The 20,564-nt window shown below is 42.3% G+C and overlaps 1 protein-coding gene across 1 annotated transcript in view; it reads left to right on the top strand.

Moving 5' to 3' along the window:
* clpb (caseinolytic mitochondrial matrix peptidase chaperone subunit B) overlaps window positions 1–20,482 on the top strand; it is a 31,058-nt gene extending 10,576 nt beyond the window's left edge. Inside the window, exons 5-16 of the mRNA XM_041045481.1 lie at window positions 1,346–1,474; window positions 5,742–5,839; window positions 7,991–8,105; window positions 13,389–13,466; window positions 15,659–15,714; window positions 16,019–16,063; window positions 16,548–16,709; window positions 16,805–16,961; window positions 17,432–17,505; window positions 17,637–17,756; window positions 19,090–19,194; window positions 19,546–20,482. Coding sequence (XP_040901415.1) covers window positions 1,346–1,474; window positions 5,742–5,839; window positions 7,991–8,105; window positions 13,389–13,466; window positions 15,659–15,714; window positions 16,019–16,063; window positions 16,548–16,709; window positions 16,805–16,961; window positions 17,432–17,505; window positions 17,637–17,756; window positions 19,090–19,194; window positions 19,546–19,743 — 1,337 coding nt within the window. The 3' untranslated portion in view covers window positions 19,744–20,482. The remainder of the gene's footprint in view (window positions 1–1,345; window positions 1,475–5,741; window positions 5,840–7,990; window positions 8,106–13,388; window positions 13,467–15,658; window positions 15,715–16,018; window positions 16,064–16,547; window positions 16,710–16,804; window positions 16,962–17,431; window positions 17,506–17,636; window positions 17,757–19,089; window positions 19,195–19,545) is intronic.
* The last annotated feature ends 82 nt before the right edge of the window (window positions 20,483–20,564 follow it).

Genomic DNA, 20,564 nt, shown 5'->3' with positions numbered 1-20,564 from the left:
CCGTTCTGTGTTAGGTTTCTGCAGACATATTTATATGGGATATGTATATTGCAGACATTTATATGGCTGTCAGGTTTGGGTCCACGTGGGGCCGGCGTAGCGTGGGGAAGCGTTTCCCAGACGCACGCTGATGGATGGGCTAGGGGGGCCTGTGCGACGCTTTATTGGGTTAGCTATGATTATCCCGCCCTGTCTCCCACACACACACACACACACACACACACACACACACACACACACACACACACACACACACACACACACACACATACACACAGACACTGCAGAGAGAGACTGTCAGAGCAGTAGAGAAAAGGAGTGGGATGGATTGAGGGAGGGAGGGAAAGACTGATGAAGCCAGGAAGAAGGAAAAGAGAGAAGCAGCGAAAGAAAAAAAATGAGGAGGGGAAGAAGGAAGGGAGTGACGATATCTAGTGAGAGGTTAAAGATGGAGGAGAAGGAAGAAGATGTGGATGTTTGGAGGGGCGTTAGAGGGAGGGAGCGAGCGATTGAAGGAAATGGGTTGGTTGATGAGGGAGGGAGAGGAGAGGAAGTCAGGAAATGGATGAGACAAAGTTATTGGGATAGAGGGAGGAGGGAGGAAGAGGGTGCAAGTGATGAAAGGAATTGATGGATGTTGAGGAGGAGAGGAAGGAGGCGGAAAAAATAAAAAGGGATGATGAAGGAGTGGCACGAGATGAGTGCTCTTATGAAAAAGAGGAGTAAGGAGAGAATGATAGACTGTCTCTATTATTAGTAAGGAGCACAGCAAAGGAGACCCTAAAACACAGCTCACATTATTCCGATCATGTTGGACAGTTGAGCTTAAATTTGTGAAAATTGAACAACTCTTCCAAAGCTGGAAACAGGAAAGACAATTTTGCAGTCTGCCGTGTTATCATTGTCACACTTTCCCGAGCCTCATCGTTGTGTGAGAATAGATTAAATAAAGTTCTTCTGGATTCAAAGGCTCAAACATTTCCTGTTAAATTTGTTTCCTAATTCATCATAATCATTTTTTTTCTTCAGCTCCAGGGAATGTACTGTTTGCATCTCAGACTGGAGTCGTACTTTTCTTGTTTCCGTCTTTGAGAAATTGCTTCATTTTCTCAAATCCCTTTTGATTCCAAACTTATTAAAAGAACAAACTTTTTTTTTTTGGGTTCATTATTTGTGTGAGACGTCAAAAGAATTTAAAATTGTAATTTAAAAAAAAAAAAAAAAGCTCACACATTAAGCATGTTTTCAATAGCCTTTTTTCAGTTTGTTTTTCTTCCCCTTTCCTCATATCTCTCATGTCTCTTTCTTGTCTCTCTTGTCTGTTTCTTTCTGTCCCTATTTGCAGTCCTGGTGTCCAGAGAGGATGAATTCAGCAGCAGGCTCAGCAGCAGGGCCGGTTTCCGTGGTTGCACCGCTCTTCACTACGCCACGCTGGCTGATGACCCACGCACTGTCTGCATGCTGCTGGAGGCTGGTACGTCACAGCCCACCCACTCTAACCCCGCTTTAGAGTCCATGTTGGACATATGACCATTTCTTTATCCACACATAGACTATTAAAGGAATTAAATGTAAAATTGCACCTGTGCTCATTTTGCCTAACATAGCACGACTTGATTCTCTTACATAAACCAAAAGTCCCTTCTGTTATTTATCTAACCTAGTGAAAATCTGTAGCCGAGGAATGAAAGTAGGACGAGCTTCTCAGCCGATAAGTATTCTAGACTTTACTGTGGCTCACTTTCATGCTCCTCGTTTTATTTTAGTCTCTTGAGGCTCCCTATCCCGACCACCTATAATAAAGAGAAAGGGAGAAAGAGGATTGATGATGGAGGATTTTCGCTCTCCCTGCCTAGATGAACTAAGTCCGCCCTTCATGAGGGGAATCTACAAAAATCCTGCTGTCACCTGAGCTCTATCAGTTTCTGCTAAACCAGTCTGACGGATTTGAACTATATTTTCCATTGAAAGGGACCCTCGTCTGTTTCCTCCTGAACTGATTTACTGGCATTTTTTAAATTTTTGGCAAAGCACTTTTTTGCAGCTCCTTCAGCATGTATTTGATCTGGTCCTCTGAATCTAGATGAACCATTTTATTAATTAATTTATTGATAGCCATTTTTGCACTGAGATACATGGAGATACACAAGCTTATGTTGTCTCCGACATCCTTATTTAATGGGCTAAGATTGTTTCCAAAATTCCAAGATGTGCACGTAAATTACTAATTCAAGGGTTACCAGTTTTACCCTGACAAACACTGGGCTCCGTACTTTACTTGATGTCCAAACTAAGTAGGTTTCATTCTGCCCATAGAGCTGAATGCTGTATTGTCTCCATCAGCTTTAAACAGCTCTCCATGTATCATCATCTTAACGCTCCCACCCTCGAGTAATATAAACAGTATTACAAAGCTTATTTGAAATTGATCACTTGTTCATACCACCTCTCCATTCACCCCCATTGCATTTGCACCTGTCGTTGACTCAGCTCCACACACACACACACACACACACACACACACACACTCATAGACCCTGGGGGCAGAATATCCCCCACAGTTTCCAGGCAAGCAGCTCTTAAACAAGCTAGGCCTAGTTGAACTGTGACCTCTGTGCAGAACATGCCCTTGGGGTAACTCCACAGTCACAGGATGTGTGTGTGTCTTTGTGAGTGCGTTTGTGTGTATGAGCATGTGTGCGTTTGTGCACTCAAGCCTCCATTTCATTAATTAAAATATTCATATATTCATGTATGCTTTTATCCTTTTTATGCGCTTCAGTTTGTACTCGCCTTTTTGAACCTTTGCTCGGGTGACATTTGTAGTTGTTGCTTTTTAGGCTGATGGGTTTTTAATCTAAAAAACACGACATTTTTTTGGATCAAACACCCCGACCACTACCTCCATCACCATCCCTATACACACACACAAGCTAGTATTAATGTCTTGTTTATGTTTATGATGGATGGTGCATCCAAAGCTGTGTCTGCCTGTCTCTGCCCATCTCACCCCTGCGCCTGTAAGCACTCTGTGTGCGCTTAAACAAATCACCTCGTCTAACTCAATCAAATGTTCTGCAGACGCATTTTTGAATTAAACAGGTAAGAAATTTCACAAAGCAGATACATTTGTTTTAAGACAATCAGATTAAAGACGGGGTTGGTTGTTGCTCGCCCTGACTGGGCCGTTGCGGGGTTGGCGCCACCATCGCGCCCAATAACAATCATGACATCACACAGTCTCAATCACAAACACGTTACTGTTTGTGCTCGTGTGTGATTTGGCACATAATTATAGATGTTTATACAAGTTTTTTTTTTTTCCTGATGATTATTCTTGACAAAGCTTGTGCCATTTGCACTGTCTTTGTCTTTAACCCATTTCCTCCTTATAGCCTCCTACCCATCTTTTTCTTTTTTAACATAATCAACAAATATCATATAAACTTCCACAGCTTCAGGACATCTATGTGGATTTAGGTGTGTGCGTCCTCTTTCCTTCATGTATGTGCACATTTTGTGTGTTTCTGAATGAAGGTGTGTGTCTCCTATACCTTGTTATTTCCCCTGTGTTTGTGTGGGTCCATTTCACTACACTAGCCGTGGGTTTTGCTCTTTTGGCCTTAGCCGGCCCTCGACTCACATCTCCATCCATCACAGTCTCCAGGCCCACCCTCAGGCCTCTCCTCGCCCCTCTGTCCCTCGCCCTACCTGCGGAGGCTCTCTGGCTTCTCCCCAAGCTCCACATCAGGCCCGTGGCCAGGGGCACTCCGTAGGTGGTAGGAGGCTAGAGGAGACACACATGCTCACAGACGTACACAATACAGATACAAGGACACACACACACAAAAAGACCAGCAGGGTCTCTCTCCCACCAGCTGCAGTGAAAGAGAGGGAGGAGGAAATAGGAAAGAGGAGGGGACTCCTAATAGGCATAACTAAAGCACTCCTAATGAAGGGATCCTGTGTATGCAAGTGTGTGTGTGTGTGTGTGTGTGTGTGTGTGTGTGTGAGAGAGAGAGAGAGAGAGAGAGAGAGAGAGAGAGTGTGCGTGCGTGTCTATCTGTGTGTGTGAGTGTCGTTAGTGTTGATCCTGTTATAAAGTGCTATGGCCCAGAGGGTTGGCCTGATATTAAAGCCCTAAATGATGCTATTTATTATGTCCAGTGTCTGTGTGTATGTGTGAGCGTGTGTATACTTTATTGCTTTCTTCCCTCATGTTTTTGGTGAGGGGGTTAGTGGTGTATTGTTGTCGGGATCAATAGCTTTGTGAGCAGGTCACAAAATTTAGGGGTTTATCGATAATCACCACAGTGATTATTAGTCTCTGTGGTCGCTGCACAGGGCAAAAGGAACAACCGGCACCTGGATTGATTACAAACTGTGTTTTCTGAGTTAGAAAAAAACTTCAGATGGGCCTTCTGGTTGTTGATGCACAATTCAGCTGTGGAGACCTTAAGATACGCTTGACAGACGTTGAGGACAGTATGATCACTTACAGTTTGTCAGTGACTTATTTTAATCATCTTCTTGTATCAGAGACATTTTAGTGTAAATCCCTGCTGACTAACTATTAAAGTGACACATTTCATGTCACACCCATAGGTTTTCACTGTTTTTCCTACATTTCCTCTCATGAGTGTCAGCAATGTCTTAAATTGAATTAAGGCCTCAGACTAGAAAGAAAGACAAAGATTGTTGCACAGTGTTCATCACTGGAACAGTAACCAACTCTTATTTTTGTTTTTTGTTTCTTGCATAGCAACACAAGTAACCGTCTGATCATACAATAAGTCATAGGTCTGATCAAGCATTCAGTACCATCTTTGACACCAGCAAAGGTTTTAAGTGGAAATACGTTGGTGCCAGCAATGAAATATTAACACAGGAATCACAGTAACATGGCTTTTCTTTCATATTTACATTTATTATGTTGCTAGACTCCAAAGACAAACTTTTTTTTTTCATTGTGTCTTTTGTTCTATTCTCCATTATTTATTCCATTACTCCATACTCATTTATTCCATACTCATTTTGTCTTGGCTGTAGCTGATGTGAGGGAAACATTCTCTTGTTCATGTGGAGGCACGAGTGTGTCGGTGACTCTGGGTTGAGAGTGGTAGCACAGGTCAGGGCAGAAGGCACTGCTAACCATCCTCACTGACAAGCCCACCACTGTCCAATCCCTGCCACACTTCACACGTGCTGTGACATTGTGTTTTTCTTCTACATTTATACTCCCAACCCCTTAAAGATGGTCCATTTAACAAAATCTTTCCTCCATTTGACCCACACCCCCCCCCAACACTGCTCTGAGGAAGTGTGTGTGTGCTTTTGTGCCTCAGTGGCCCCCTACCTGCAACAGCCTGCAGTGTGTATAGATTGTATAATAGTCCAGGGTGTTGGTTTGCGGGCGTAGGGGTCAGAGTGTGTGTTATTGGCACGCGTTGCAGATATGAAACCCCCTACAGGGTCACTGCGTGGCCCTCCGGCTTCACTGCGGTTAGCTTCAGTGACCCCCTGAACCCATGTGACCTCTCACCCCTAAACTCACTGGCTTGATCGACGTTTTGATCCTCCCTGCTGAGGCAGTTTGAGCTTGTTCTTGCAATTTTCAACAAAAACGACAAAGAAAAAAAAGAGATGTTGATTTCTGTTAATATAATTTATGTAGAACTACAAATGATTAGATTTTTATTTATTTATTTAACCTTTAGTTGTTTGTGTTCCCTTGCATACAGGTGCCAACCCCCTGCAGACCAATGGTTTGGGACACACACCACGGGCCTATGCTAAGGAGGGAGAAGTGAGCAAAGCGCTGCAGGAGTGGGAGGGAAAGGTATGACACACTCATCGCATTCGCTCAGACTCAAACACTAACTTTGTTCGGCTTCCATACGAGCTGCGCGGATTCTACAAGCAATTAAAACAACATTAGTTTCTATGCATACAAATGTGTTGATACTGTGTTTGTTTCCTGTGGCCTGGTCTAAATGACTCAGCACAGTTCACTCAGTAGACATCTGTGTCATTTAGTTGCACTCGCACACACAGACACACACTCGTCAGGAGGTCTGTGTCAGTCTGGCGACTGAGTGACAGGTGCTATTGAGTACTGCAGATGTGAAAGCTGGTAGAGGTTAACTGGGGTTAAAAGCCTGCAGAGGAACAATCAGTATAAAACAAAGTACATTTCATATGAGACAAGATATAGTCTGTTTTTTTTATTTTATTTTAACATATAGTTAGTAGGTTAAATGTTGTTCTTTAACGTTAAAGTCCATCATTCACACTATAATGATAAGAAATATTTGGACTTACTTGCACTACTGTGTACAGCCAAGGCATAAACTCTCCAAAACAGGTACCTAAAAACTAATCACCAGGAAAGTGCTGTTTTCTTGTGTGTACATAGTTTGAAAGCAGTTTTTTTAAGAATTATTGTGTATTATGTGCCTGATAAACTAAAAGTCTTCTTCCAAATACACAAAATCAGTTTTTGAACAGTCAAGAAGCTGTAATTCAGCAGGTTTTGCACATCTAATACCTCAAACACCATCACAAATTGTTTGAAATTACAGTCTCTTAAGTGTGAATGAAATTAGTTCTCTTTTGTCTAATTCTTTCCTGGATGGTTTTGATAAAAAAAAATGTGTTGAAATTGGGCAAGTTTGCATGAGGGCAGTTCTAAGATTTGACTGCACAGACCTCCAGAAACGGCTGATGGAGAAGACTCCCTCTCCATTGTTCAGCTCTCACTATTTCACAGGTGTATAGTAGTAGAAGTGGGCTCTGCCGTTTTCTTAAATAAAACTTGAGTTATCCATAGTTATCTACTAGCTTGACAGCAGGCTGGAGCTAAGCAAGATAGAGAGAGAGAATAAACAGCCTGCCTCCACTGCAGGGTAAAAACCTGGAGTCTGAGGAGACACAGAGGAGAGGATGGATGAGTCACGGGGTGGCTGCAAGAAAGAAAGAGGGAGAGACTCTGGGGGGGAAGGAGGTGAGAGAGAAAGAAAGGGGGAAGAAAAGAAAGTGGAGAGAGAAAATACATGAGCAAAGAGAAGGAGAGGAGAGGTGGGAAGAGATTAGATCAGCTGAAGAGAGGAAATGGGAGGCAGAGAAAGGAAAGCAAAGGCAGATAGAGGGGTAGAGGAGGAAGACAGGAAGCAGATAGCTGCTGGGAAATGGAAAGGAAATTTCAAAACTGATGGGGGGGTATTAGAGAGATTTTCATTCAGCAGTTTCAAACACATGATACGTAATTTAACAAAATCATTGTTGACTAAAAAACATCTTATCACCTGGCTTGTAACATAATGAATCCAAGTAACAAAATTCTGCCTCTGCACACTGTAAACACTTTACACAAATTTATTTTTGGTCATGCAAAATACCTGAGGAAAAGTTGCTCATCTGAAACACACACACATTCAGTTTATTTTCAGAACCTATTCTCCTCTGCATCTGTCTGAATACAGAAAGGCAAAGATCCCTTTTCCTGTTTGACACCATTTAGCAGTGATAGAGTAAGGTCAGGCAAAAGTTATTTATAAACCCCAAAATTACAAATGTGCCTCAAAGGGCTTCACTGTCTGCACAACAAGCACACACCTGCTATCAGTAGGCTCTTTTATTCTGAAAAGGAAAAATTCCACAGTACTTCTACTGCAACAACATAGCACCAGAAGAAGGATGAAACGAGCCTGTGTGACTCTTTAACAGTGTGTTTTGCTTCGGTGCCCCATAGTGGAGACGAGTTGTGAAGTTCGAAATTGTGGTAAAGAAGGAAAGCTGATGATAAAGAGATGAGGGAATAAGCAGAGACACACCTGCAGACTCTCTAATGTTACTGTTAGATTTTCTTAGAGAGCTGATTTCATACATTGCCCATTTTAGTCCCTCTACACCCCCTAAAATTTCTCCCTCCTCCTGTTTGTGATTCATTGACTGTCTCATCCGTTTTCTGTACATTCGTCTTTCTATCCAGTTCCAGGAGGCGCAGGCTCGGCGGGAGGCGGAGGAGAGGAGGAGGTTCCCCCTGGAGAGGAGGTTGAAGGAGCACATCATCGGGCAGGAGGGGGCCATCAATACTGTGGCCTCAGGTAAACACACACACACACACACACGCACACACACACACACACACACAGGTAAACTGATAGACAACAATATACCACATATATAAATACACACTTTTAAACCGGAGCATCGTCCTCCTCCTCTTTGTAACCACACTGCCTCTCTTTCTTTCTTTTTTCAGCATGTTTCTGTTTTGTACTGCCCTCCTCTTCCTCTCCTCTGCTCTGCTCTCCTCCCTTCCCTCCAGCAGTGGGCGGGTTCAGACAGACCGGCGGAGGCTGTAATTGGTTAATTGTGATGAATGAGCTGTCTGTCAGGCGTACACAGGTGCTTTGTGCATATGTGTGTGTGTGTGTGTGTGTGTGTGTGAGAGAGAGAGAGAGAGAGACAGCTGAAGAGGCCAGGCTTGGAGCCGCCAGTTAACACGATTACAGAGAGAGGAGACATACTACAGACCCCCCCCCCCCAACACACACACACACACATACTCCTCCCCACCTCCTCTTTTCTCTCCATCTTTCTGCACCCCCATCTCTTCTCCCCACTGTTTCCCTCTCTTTACCCTTTCGATCTCTCCATCACACCCACTCTTACTCCTTTACCCTTCTGTCCTTCCCCACTCACACTCTTTGGCCTTCACACACCTCCTGAATCTCCCATCTCCTCTCCAGAGTCAGGGATGGACAGCAGAAAGGCAAAGTGATGGCGACAGGAAGAGCAAAACAGATGAGAAGGGGGGTGGTGGGGGGGGCGATGGGAGACAAAAAAAAGAGACAAGAACGCTGATGGGAGAAGATAGCAGAGAAGTAGCTGAGAAGAAGAAAACTCAGCATTGACAGAAAGACAAAGAGAGCCAGTGTAAATGCATGGAGAAGAGGAGGGAGGATGAGTTAGAGCACAATAACACAGCAGACAGTAAAGAGCTGATATTACACCAGGCATCCATGGAGGCCATGTATTGATCCGCAGATGAGAGAGTGTGTGTGTGTGTGTTTGTGTGTGTGTATGTGTGTGTATGTGTATGTGTATGTATGTGTGTTTTCAGAGAGAGTTTCAGTAGTGAAGAAGGAGGTCTTGGACAGATTCTGTTTAGATTTGTGAAAATAATCAACTCACTCCCAAAGCTGGAAGCAGATATTATAATCTGTAATATGTTAGTGAGAGCAGAGTTAATAACCAACAGGAGAACAACTTGGATTTTGTTTTTTTCTTCCACTGAAGACCTCTGTAAGTCAAATGCTTCATCAAAAAAACTACACAAAACTACACATCTAAGCATAAAAACTACAGTGACCTTTACACCAAAAGACAATGACGCTTACTTGAGCAGTGTACAAGTGTAACTGTACAGAGAGGACGAAGAAGAAAGAGAGTCCAAGAAGGAAGAGAGAATCATGGGACTTGTAGTCTTTGGCAGGGTGATGAATGATTGTTGTTATCGTGGCAAATTGTCCTGAAAGCCATAGAAGACATCGGCGCAGTGATAAAGGAACAGCTTATTGATCCCTGAGAAGTATTACAGTGAATATATCACACACACACACACACACACACACAGAGGGAGAGAAAGAGAGCATGTGGGATGCCTAAAGGAGGCCCAAAGCAATACAGAAGATTTGCAAGAGGTTTACAAAAACACACTGTATCTACAGTACAGTTATGCTCCTGTTGTGTGCTCTTTTGTCAATTTTTTTTATCAAAGGTGAACCAAGCAGGAATCAGCCGAACTTTGGCAGTCAGAGAGAGGAAGCAGGGATGAGGAGATGGACCAGGAAAGAGAGGAAGGGATATATTGCAGATAAGGAGACAGTAAATGAGAAAAGGATGTTGAGATAAAGAGAGAAAAAGAGGGATATATAGGACCAGACCAAAGGCGAGCCATATACAACAACATCCTTCTGTAGGATTGCAACTAAAGATTATTTTCATTATCCATTAATGTGTCCGTTGTGTTTGTGATTAATTACTTTGGCTGTAAAATGTCTGTGACAGCGACGTCCTGTTGGAGTGGTTTAGACACATACCATATGATTTGAGACGTTCCCGGTTTGACTTCAACCAGAAACGATTGCCGCATGTCAACACCTCTTCTCTCTTCCTCTGTGAATGTCATAAAAAGCTCTGTAAGAATGCCCATGATGGTTTCCCAGAGCCTAAGGCGAAGTCTCAGAAAGTGACCAGCAGTCTAAAACCCAAAGATATTCATTTTACGGCCATATGAATCAGAGAAAAAAGCAAATCCTCACATTAGAAAAGCAGGTAATGGCAAATATTTATATTTATATATGCAAGTTATTGACAATCAGTGTTATATCTATCCGCTTATCAATTAATTGTCTGTATGTAAGGCAATATGTCCAATAGTAATGTCCAAAAACACGTGTGGCAGATGGATGAGCTGATTGTTGTAGTAAAAGTCTGCAAACAAGAATTTGAGAAAAGAAGATAAGAAAAAAAAGTTTGATATTTTTTTGTTTGTTTGTTTATATGTTGTGTTGTCATGTCTTCTCTGTCCACCTGAACTCCTCGTGATGAACAGCTGGCCTGCTGCAAGAAACACACACACAAAGTGCATATACACTAACCACACACACACACACACACACACACACACACACAGGAAGGAGGTTAGATTGATCCAGGTTTAGCTCTCAGGGCTAAGAGTTATTGAAGAGAATCATCCCTCTGTAATCATGTTAGAGCCAACCAGACCTGCCCAATGCACACTGCTCTGAGTGTGTGTGTGTGCGTGTGTGTGTGTGAGAGAGAGAGAGAGAGAGAGAGAGGGACTGAGCTTTCATTTGTTTTGTGTCTCCTTCCTTTCCTTGTTGTTGTCCGGGTCCTCTGAGAAATGTCAATGTGCCCTTCTGTCAAAGTCGCTCTCAATCAGCTAAAGCACACAGAAGGGTACGCTGTCATTCACACAGCCATTGATAAAGCAGACGGAGCTCTGGAGCCCCTCTTGTCACTGTTCATCTCGGTGGCCATCTCTGACACACTCGTTTGTTTCTCTGCCTCGTTCTCCGTCTCCTTATCTCCATCATTCCTCTCTCTTTCCCCTCTTTATCTCCTTCTGCATCCTTGCTCCTCTTTCCTCTCTTTATCTTTGTTCCTCCCTCTCAACCATGTCATCTCTCCATCTCTCTACCTCCCTCCTTCTCTTCTCCCACCACGCTTCTGCTCCTTTTGTTTATCAGCTATTAGTAGCTAGTTTAACACTCACATCTCATGTATGTTGATTAGCATTTTAGCTCCCACTGGATGACTCTCGGCTTCTTAGCCACAGCAGTTTACAGTGAGTGAGCAGGAAGAAGCTCATCGTGCTGGTAGAAGATGCTTTGACAGGACACCTAGTTTTTGTTTGACTCACAGAAATGAAACCTATAAGTTTTGGTTCCTCTGCGTTCTTCTTAGCAACTTGGCCACAGCGCTCTCCTGCCACTTAGCCTGGCTGCACTCGATAACTTGCCAAGAAACTGACACCTCTAAGATGCATTGTGTGAGCTTGATATCTCGAAATGTGTTGCTAAGTGTAAGACATTTATTCTAAGCTCTTGTAGGCCTTTTAGGAACTTTTTCTGAGTGTGTAAAGGCAGGCAAATGAAAACTAGTCAAAAAAAGGGAGGGCAATTTTTCTAATCTAATCTTTTTTTTTTAAACAATGTGGAACAAGGCTGTTACAAGGTTGTACAAGCTGAAAGGGTTTCAAAATGTAAAAGCAGGACGTGTGTCCTAAGTGCTTAAATTTACAGTTCAGATGTAAGGTTGTTAAGTAGAAGCTAAATACAGACCTAGCGTGGGACAGAGGAGGGCTGAGTTCAGGCTTTGGCTCCATCAGGCTAAGAAAAGTTGGCCTGAGATCATGGCCATCACTGAAAATTGTCATTAAAAACTAATCTGTATTGGAACTAAATTGTTGCTAGCCAGCTGGCGTTACTTGTAATAGCTTGAAAGAGCTTTGTTGAATATTGTGTTTAAAATGTTAAAGTAAGTAAAATGCACAAAGCATTTGACTGTATGTTGTGTTTTTAATGGAGATGATACAGGTTTCCATGTGAATGTGTGTGAAGATAAAAAAGGCAGTGTGACTCTGATCCACCGGCAAGATGAGAGGTTTTTAACACAAATTATTTACGGTAAAAGTTACATTTATTCTTACGAAGCATACACCGGATCTTCTACATTTCTCTCCACACTGTAAGGAAGAAATGGTCAAAATCACTGGTCTCCCTGCTCTGCTGCAGCATTTCTGCCAGCATCAGCTGCACTGAGACGTCCTGAGGCTGATGCACAGCTCATAAAGGGAACTGCGGTCATTTAAGTGTCAGCTTTATCAAGATTTAAATGCAAACTTGCCTGAATGAGACAATCAGGATGCATCTGTCCATTATCTGTACCTGCTTTTTCAATGTGAACGGGCAGAGCCTCCCAGCTTTGAGAGGCAGGATACACACAGACACACAAACACATTCTGACCTATGAGCAATGTAGAGTTTTCAGTTAATTTAGAATACATGTCTTTGGACTGTGGGAGGAAACGGAGTATCTGAAGGAGACACACAGAGCACATACAGACACTACACGGAAAAGTCTCAGCCAGCCAATAGATTCAAACCCAGGACCTTTTTGGCTCAACGCAGCAGTGCTGACCACTGAGTCACTGACTTGCTTTGACAAAACTGGCCCCGGCCTCTCAACAGGTTCAGATTTGGACGAGTTTGTGCTAGTGTCTGCTTCTTCGTCGAGTGGCTGAAACCACGGCCAAATACACTCTTTACTCCCCTCCGATCCACCTCATCAGCTCGTCTTTGTGTATGTGTGTGTGAGTGTGGTTGCTGGGGTGATGGCAGGGTTGGGTAGGCACTCCTCTTTAAGCAAGCGTGTGTGCGTGTGTGTGTGTGAGGCTGCAATCCATGCTAAACTGATTTCGCTATGGCCGCGCCAGGGAGGCTAACACAATTACTGCTGGCTAATGGCCCCACTGACTGAGGGTGGGAGGGGGGGAGGAGAGGCATCGTGGGTAGCTTTCTGGAGGTCTCTCTCATCTCGCTCTCTTGCTCTGTTTTCTCTCTTCTTTCTCCTCTTTTTTTCCACCAAATGTCTCTGACCCTTTTCTCATCCCTGCTCTCTCTCTCTCTCTCTTTTATCATAGTTTCTGGGATACCCGCCGCCCTCGGGTCAGCTTGGTTCAGTTGGGTGTAACTTAGATTACTTAGTGCAAAAGCAAAGTCAACAAATGCAAATGACTGAAATAATAGCCTGCCTTTCTTTTCTTTCTCTCTTTCTCTTTCTCCCTGTCTCTTCAGCCATCAGGAGGAAGGAGAATGGTTGGTATGATGAAGAACATCCTCTCGTATTCCTCTTCCTCGGTTCATCAGGAATCGGTAAATCCCTCTCTCATCTTTCACAACCGACACTTCCTCCCTGTTGTTTTTTTGATCTCATGAAGTGAAGTATAAGACCAAAAAAAAGCTGCTTCAGTTTCTTAAAAGTAGCTGCCAAAATAAACACAACACTTGGGTAAATTAAGTTTCTGATACACACTGAATATGTATGGAGTGTACTGTATTCTCCCCCTGCCAAACAAATTAACGCAATTGACAAAGAATTGCGTTTACATTTACATTGTGATGTGCTTTTGTAGCCTTGTGCAAGCTACAAAAGCACATCACAATGTACATGTAAACACAAATTTGAGAAACTCTGCACAGTATTCAGTCTCTGAAGGGTCATTATTTACAGTGTGAAGTAAAAAAATAATAATAATTTAAACCAGAATTTTTAATTAAATAATTAATACTTTTTTAAATCAATTTTTTTCACACCATCCTATTGAATTGATGAATTCATAGATAAAAAACAGCAGCTGTGTTGGATTAAATCAAGATGAATAACTCAACTAAGCAATTGAGAAGCTTTATTGAAAACCATGTCTGCTTAATGGACCTACTGTGATATTCTCACAGCTGAAAATATTGATTAATAAACATTAATGTGTGTAAGCTAGTTGGCTAAGTTAGGTAGCATTAGCTCATGTTAGCCAGTCTGTCACTCAGTTTGTTGGTGGTTGGTCCACCACTTTGGTCTAGACTGAAATATCTTGACAGTTATTGGATGAGTACCTATGAAACTTTGTACAAAATTGAAATGAATTAGTATTTATTTAGTGGTTACATTCATTTTAACATATCATTGGCTGTTATCATGAACAGTTACTCTAAATGTTTTGGATGTCACATTGTGATACAGCTCGGCAAATTCATTCCTGCTCATAAAGGCTCAGTCAGTTTCCTTCAGGGGATAATAAAGTTCATCAATCAGTCAGTCTCCTACTGGCTACAGATTCACCAGAGCAGCTCCACACCTTTTTTGAATCACTGGTAAAATTTGAGATGTGGACAGTGACTCTCTAAGTATGGACCCAGGCCTGTTGTGGTTAGTAATAAAGCAGAATTAGTAGTAATGTGCATAATATCATGTAGTCATACACATTCAGAGGTGTTCACAGTGGTATCACATCATGTCAAGTCAAACCAAAAACGAATTTCTACTAGCAGATCCCAATGGATATAATCCAAGAAGCTAGATGTGTTTATGACCTGGAAGATGAAATCAGGGCCAGTTAAGCCATTTTAATTGATTAGTATTGGCTTTACGAAGCACCATCCATTTCCAATCCTTTGTTAAACTCTGTGCAGCAGCTTTCAGAAACTGCTGATTGCACTTTAAAACACACAGCCCTGTGAGTGAACAAACTAACAATACACCCTTCTGCTACTGCAGATCCACACTGACACTCCTCTGTCCATAGGTATAATACAAAACTCTATAAGAAACCAGCAAAGGAAAGCCATGATACAGGGTGTATTTTTAATCAGCTTTTCAGATTGAATATGTATTAGCAAATATTCAGTATTAAAGTACAAAGCTTGACTGGTCTGATCTGCAGTTCACAGAAAAGCTTAAATGTTCACCAGTCGCAGCAGGAAGTGTGTTAGAGTGAAGGCAGTAGGGAGACAGAGGGATATTATGGGCCAGATAGATGGCTAAAAGAGAGGGAGATGGTGAAATGACAGGCCAGAGAGATAAATGAAGGAGAGACAGTGTTCATATTCTCTGTTGCCTTCAGCGACAAACGGTGGCCATGAGACATCAATATTAAACACAGCAACAAGACACGAGCGCGCACACACGCAAACAATCATCATACCCATATGCATACCAAACATAGGACATCAATATCATATATGAGCATTTATATGCAGAATATCTTACCGACAAACTTAATGTGGAGAGCTGGAGATTGAAAGATTTGTAGGAGGAGGCGCTGGGATTTAGGCCAGCACCTATAGAGAGAGAGAGAGAGAGAGAGAGAGAGAGAGGGATAATCTTTCTGTCTGAAATGAGTAATACCTCCTGAAATTACTCCAAAAATGATTTTTTTTTTTGTTTTGTTTTTTTTTTTTTAAATGGAAAAACAAAATAATTAAATGGGGGCAGTTGTTCCTGTTGGATACTGAATAATTAAATCATGTCTCTTTCTTTTGTCTGTCTGGTTCAATGGCGGGTGTCACAGGAAAGACCGAGCTGGCCAAACAGGTGGCCCGCTACATGCACAAGGACATTAAGAAGGTATGTGATGTAGCATCTTACATATACACATACACACACATACAGATTTATATATATATACACACACACACATAGGTGTTATAGCATTCAATCAATAGGTGGAAAACAGGTCTTCTCATAGATATAAAACACATAAAAGACATTTAATTTAGTGGGTCTTCCCGCCTTGAAGAAATGACAGACAATTCAATTTGTGTTGGTTTCCATGGTAACTGTGCATTCAATCGAGCGCAACAGAAAAATACACACTGATACAGTACATACAGTGGTGTGATGGGAGGGTTAATCTGTCGTGTGATTGCAGGGTTTCATTCGCATGGACATGTCCGAGTTCCAGGAAAAACACGAGGTAAGATACTCGTTCACGTGTCACAGAGACGTTAGCGTGAAGTCAATAAGCAGCCAAAGTGTTTGATATGATATAAGTCCAGAATCACACACGAGCTGCTGAACATGCTGCTCTAACAGAGGTTCATTCATTTCAGAGGAGAGCAGATCTGTTAGAGTTGCGTCACTCTGCTGCAGATTCATGGCAATGACGTATTGGATTCATTCTGTTTATGTACTCATAATGGATGCATAAACCAAAATTAATGTTGTTTTTGCCCTTTTTTGCGAAGCTTTGGTGATGAAGACATTTAATCTGAATCAAAGTTACATTACGTTATGACATTCAGGAAGCATATCTGATCCATTCACCTCAGAGTTTACTTGTAGTGAATTTCTGCAGAGTTTGCAGCAACAGAAAACATTACAGGTGAAGTGTTTTCCTGTAAAACGTGTCTTTATGTTCCACTGTTAAACTCACCCACTGTGCTCCCCTCCTCTCTCAGGTGGCAAAGTTCATTGGCTCTCCGCCGGGGTACGTGGGACACGAGGAAGGAGGTCAGCTGACCAAGCTGTTGAGAGCGTGTCCCAACGCTGTTGTCCTGTTTGATGAAGTAGACAAGGCCCATCCTGATGTCCTCACCATCATGCTGCAGCTATTTGATGAGGTGTGTATACAAACAGACAGAGAAACAGACAGTTGTACCTTTGTTTTTCATTCATCCTGTGATTCTGTGTCTCGTTCCTGCTGTTCCTCTTTCAGGGTCGTCTCACAGACGGTAAGGGGAAGACCATCGAGTGCAAAGACGCCATCTTCATCATGACGTCTAACGTTGCAAGCGACGAAATTGCCCAGCATGCACTGCAGCTCCGGCAGGAAGCTGAGGAGGTCAGCCGCAGAAAGCTGGCCGACAACCTCGGTGAGAGAAACACACGTACACAGCGTCAAAAAATGCAAGCACAAACACAATGATGTACAGCCTCATGGTCTTTGTTCTCGGAAACATCACACTCACTCACATCTGTTACATACATCATAATCTACAGCTGCAGCAAAATGAATTTTACTGGTTCCCACACTGGGAAACCATTAGGACCAATTCTGACACATTGTTTTCCATTTCTCTCTGTTGCTGTTGTTTAGAATGGGCGTGATGATAGGATGTGAATTATGTTCACATAATTTTGTTTGTCAGATCAGCTCAATCAGGACGTATCACAGTGTCTTGGAAAATAATTGGAATCAACATTTTAGTGGCTGCAAACACATTGACAGAAACTCTAGTCATTTGTTGTTACGCTGTAAAGACTGATGTAGCCATCAGGTAAGCAAAGGTCAAGTGAGTAAAATCAGAAGTGAAATTAATGTTAATATTGTGTTTTTCTCCAGAGGATGTACAGAAAAGTGATGACATCAAAATCTCCAGACAGTTTAAAGAATCTGTGATTCGACCGATCCTGAAGGTAATAACTTATGAATAAACACAAATAAGTCCCATGGTTTATTTTGTGTAAGTACAGCATTTTACTGTACTTGGTCAAAGAGGCTGTAGTAGTCATTATTAATTGCTATTAATTGTTTGGTTCCTGTCTAGGCTCATTTTCGGAGGGACGAGTTTCTCGGGCGGATCAATGAAATTGTATACTTCCTGCCGTTCTGTCACTCAGAGCTGCTACAGCTGGTCAGCAAAGAGCTCAACTTCTGGGCCAAGAAGGTATGAAACGCTTGTGTGGACAGACAAATCACATCACAACATGCACTTTATACATTTTTTATCCTTTTTTTTTTTAAATTTTGCCAAATCTGAGAAAAGCGAGAAACAAATTATTTGGATTTTTTTGTTTTGTTGAGTCTTCATACAAGAAATGCGAAGCAACTCCCAAAATCCGGCTGTCTGAACCATGCATAATCTTAATCAAGTGGATTATAGTTGATATTAACACTTATTGTTAACTTGTGTGTGTAAGTGTGTGATGGGAGACTCTTTGTACCAGTTTATCCTGAAACAAGCCCCTGACTCCATTTATGTACAGATCCAAACATTACTCTGTTTATACCCTTTGACAGTAGAGACTGACATATTATAGCTGTAACCGCAACAGGCTCAGAAAAGTAGTGGAGAGCTCAGCTAAGCCTCCGCGTGTGCATCCGAGAGAAGGAAAATGGGAATTTGCCATTTGGAGGCCCCGTCTTCTTGGCGCCCGACATTTATAATGTGGGTGTCCTCCAGCGGGACACACCCTTTTTTGCGCAGCAGCCGCTGAGCTGTGCAGGAACACACGCAGATCAATATTATGTGCCACTGCTGCTCACTATAACGTGATTACAGTGTTTAACATGTGGAGCCTTCATCAATATTTAATTATTAATATTACAGCTGGTGTCCTGACAGCAAACTTGGGGCCCTGCAGGCGACTGATAGGGGACCTGACTCATGACTCTCACTGAGTCCATTTGTCTGTCTTTTGAATGCTGCTCTGTGTGATGTGTGTATTCTTCTCTTTGTGTCTGCTGTCTTTAATTTTTTAGGTGCACATGTCTTGTGATGACTTGTCTCTGTCTGTATGTGGCAGCGGTGCTAACAGCAGAAATCTCATTATTACAGAATCCTCTCGAGCCGTTTGTTTGTCACTCATATTAAATAAATTAAATGTTTAGTGCTCTCATTATTGCCTTACAACAGTATTTATAATGCTGTAATATTAACGTTTATATCTCTGGAGTAAAACGTGGCATCTTATTTATTGAATGGAGCGTTAACATCAGTGGCTAAATGAGCAGCTCTGATCACTGCTATTGACTGGTGTTTGATTAAAACGCATTAAGGGCCTGTTGATTAGCGCTGGCAGACGTGTTGCTTGACAGTATCTCCTCTCTGCTGCTGCGTTTGTCTATTTCTCTCCATCTCATTACTTCTCTCTCTCCGTCTCTGCCACCATCCTCTCTTTCTGATCTGGCTGTTTATGATCCTCTTGTCATCTGAAGGTCTCACACTGCTTAATTGTTTTTTCTCTTCTTTCTCTTGTTTTCTCTCTTTTGTTCAAAAGGCAAAGCAGCGCCATGACATCACTCTTCAGTGGGATCGCCCGGTGCTGGACCTGTTGGCGGGCGGGTATAACATGCATTATGGAGCGCGCTCCATCAAACACGAGGTAACATACCATAACACACACAGACTGCCACACCAGGGTGTTCGAAAAGTCATAGGAGTGATAGACAAAGCTATGAAAAAATTAGTTTGTCTGTTCATTTTGATATTTCCTGAGTGTTTTCATACATCAGTTGTAAAATGTTTTTTTTTTCAGTTGTACAGAAGTAAAAATTTGATTTGTGATACATAATTGATCATGGAACAGCCTCCAATCAGCAGTCCCAACAACGTCCATATCTAGCTTTAGGGATCAGGCAGCACAGCTCAAGGACAGCAGGTGTAAAAGGAAATAATAGTTCATTTATTTACAACAACTCTGTCTTATCTCTAACCTCGTCACTGGTCCCCTCAGGTAGAGCGGCGGGTTGTCAACCAGTTAGCTGCAGCATACGAGCAGGAGCTGCTGCCAAAGGGCTGCACCCTGCGTTTGTCTGTCCAATCAGATGGCCAGGAGGAGCAGAGCTCGCCCAGTCTGCGCCTCGAGGTGGTTGGAGAGGACAGCTCGTCGAGAACCCTGGACATCCGTCCACCGCTCAGCCCTGAACACTAGCAAAGAACAAACAACACAACACAGAGACACAAAGGATACATATATGTACGCACACATGTACACTTGTCACACACACATTATCATTATCATCATCATCATCATCACGCAGTGTCAGGAGGATGGGTGGTTCTTGATGCATGTTACCAATAAAAGTACCTCTGACAAACACATCACTGCCTCTCTGTTTCAGTACACATATGCAGTAATCTCATGCCAACTTTTCCACAACATGCAGTACAAGTTTGTGTTCCAAAAGACCTTTGTGGCAGTCGGAACTGACACGTGACTCGTCTGAGATATATGTGTAGGGTTAGTGAATGTGCTGCAGGTCGTCGTAGCAGTATAGAGGCCTCAGTTTGACTGTGCAGGTTCAACATCATCACCAACAGCCAATATCTCATCATCAGCCAACTGCCGATCCCCTGAGCTGTTACATAGTGAAAAAGTGTCTAACCACTTTAATGAACAGTACAGGCTAAATATTTAATATTTATTTTAAACTATTATGTGTTTAAGTTAATGACAGTGGACAGTGGTGTTCTGTATCTGACTTTCTGAATAAATAAATATATAATAGCCAATTTCTTCATTTGCTGAGAAGGAAAAAGAAGCATCAGTGACCAAAGAGAATGTGACATTGCCTCAGATCGTCGCCCGTGTCTTCACTTTAATGCACATTTCACTTGTGGAGAAACCCTCACCAGCAGAGCTAAGTTGATAAATACATGTAAAAAAGAAGAGAAAAAACTGCTTATTCATTTCATTTTAGTAAAGAATGTGTTAGTGGAGAAATCCAGTGTAAAAATGTGTAGCAGTCAGTT

This window comes from Toxotes jaculatrix, chromosome 9 (assembly GCF_017976425.1).
Source record: "Toxotes jaculatrix isolate fToxJac2 chromosome 9, fToxJac2.pri, whole genome shotgun sequence".
Classification (NCBI taxonomy): domain Eukaryota; kingdom Metazoa; phylum Chordata; class Actinopteri; family Toxotidae; genus Toxotes; species Toxotes jaculatrix.
The sequence above is the reverse complement of the archived record's forward strand: the minus strand, read 5'-3'. Positions and strand labels throughout refer to the sequence as shown.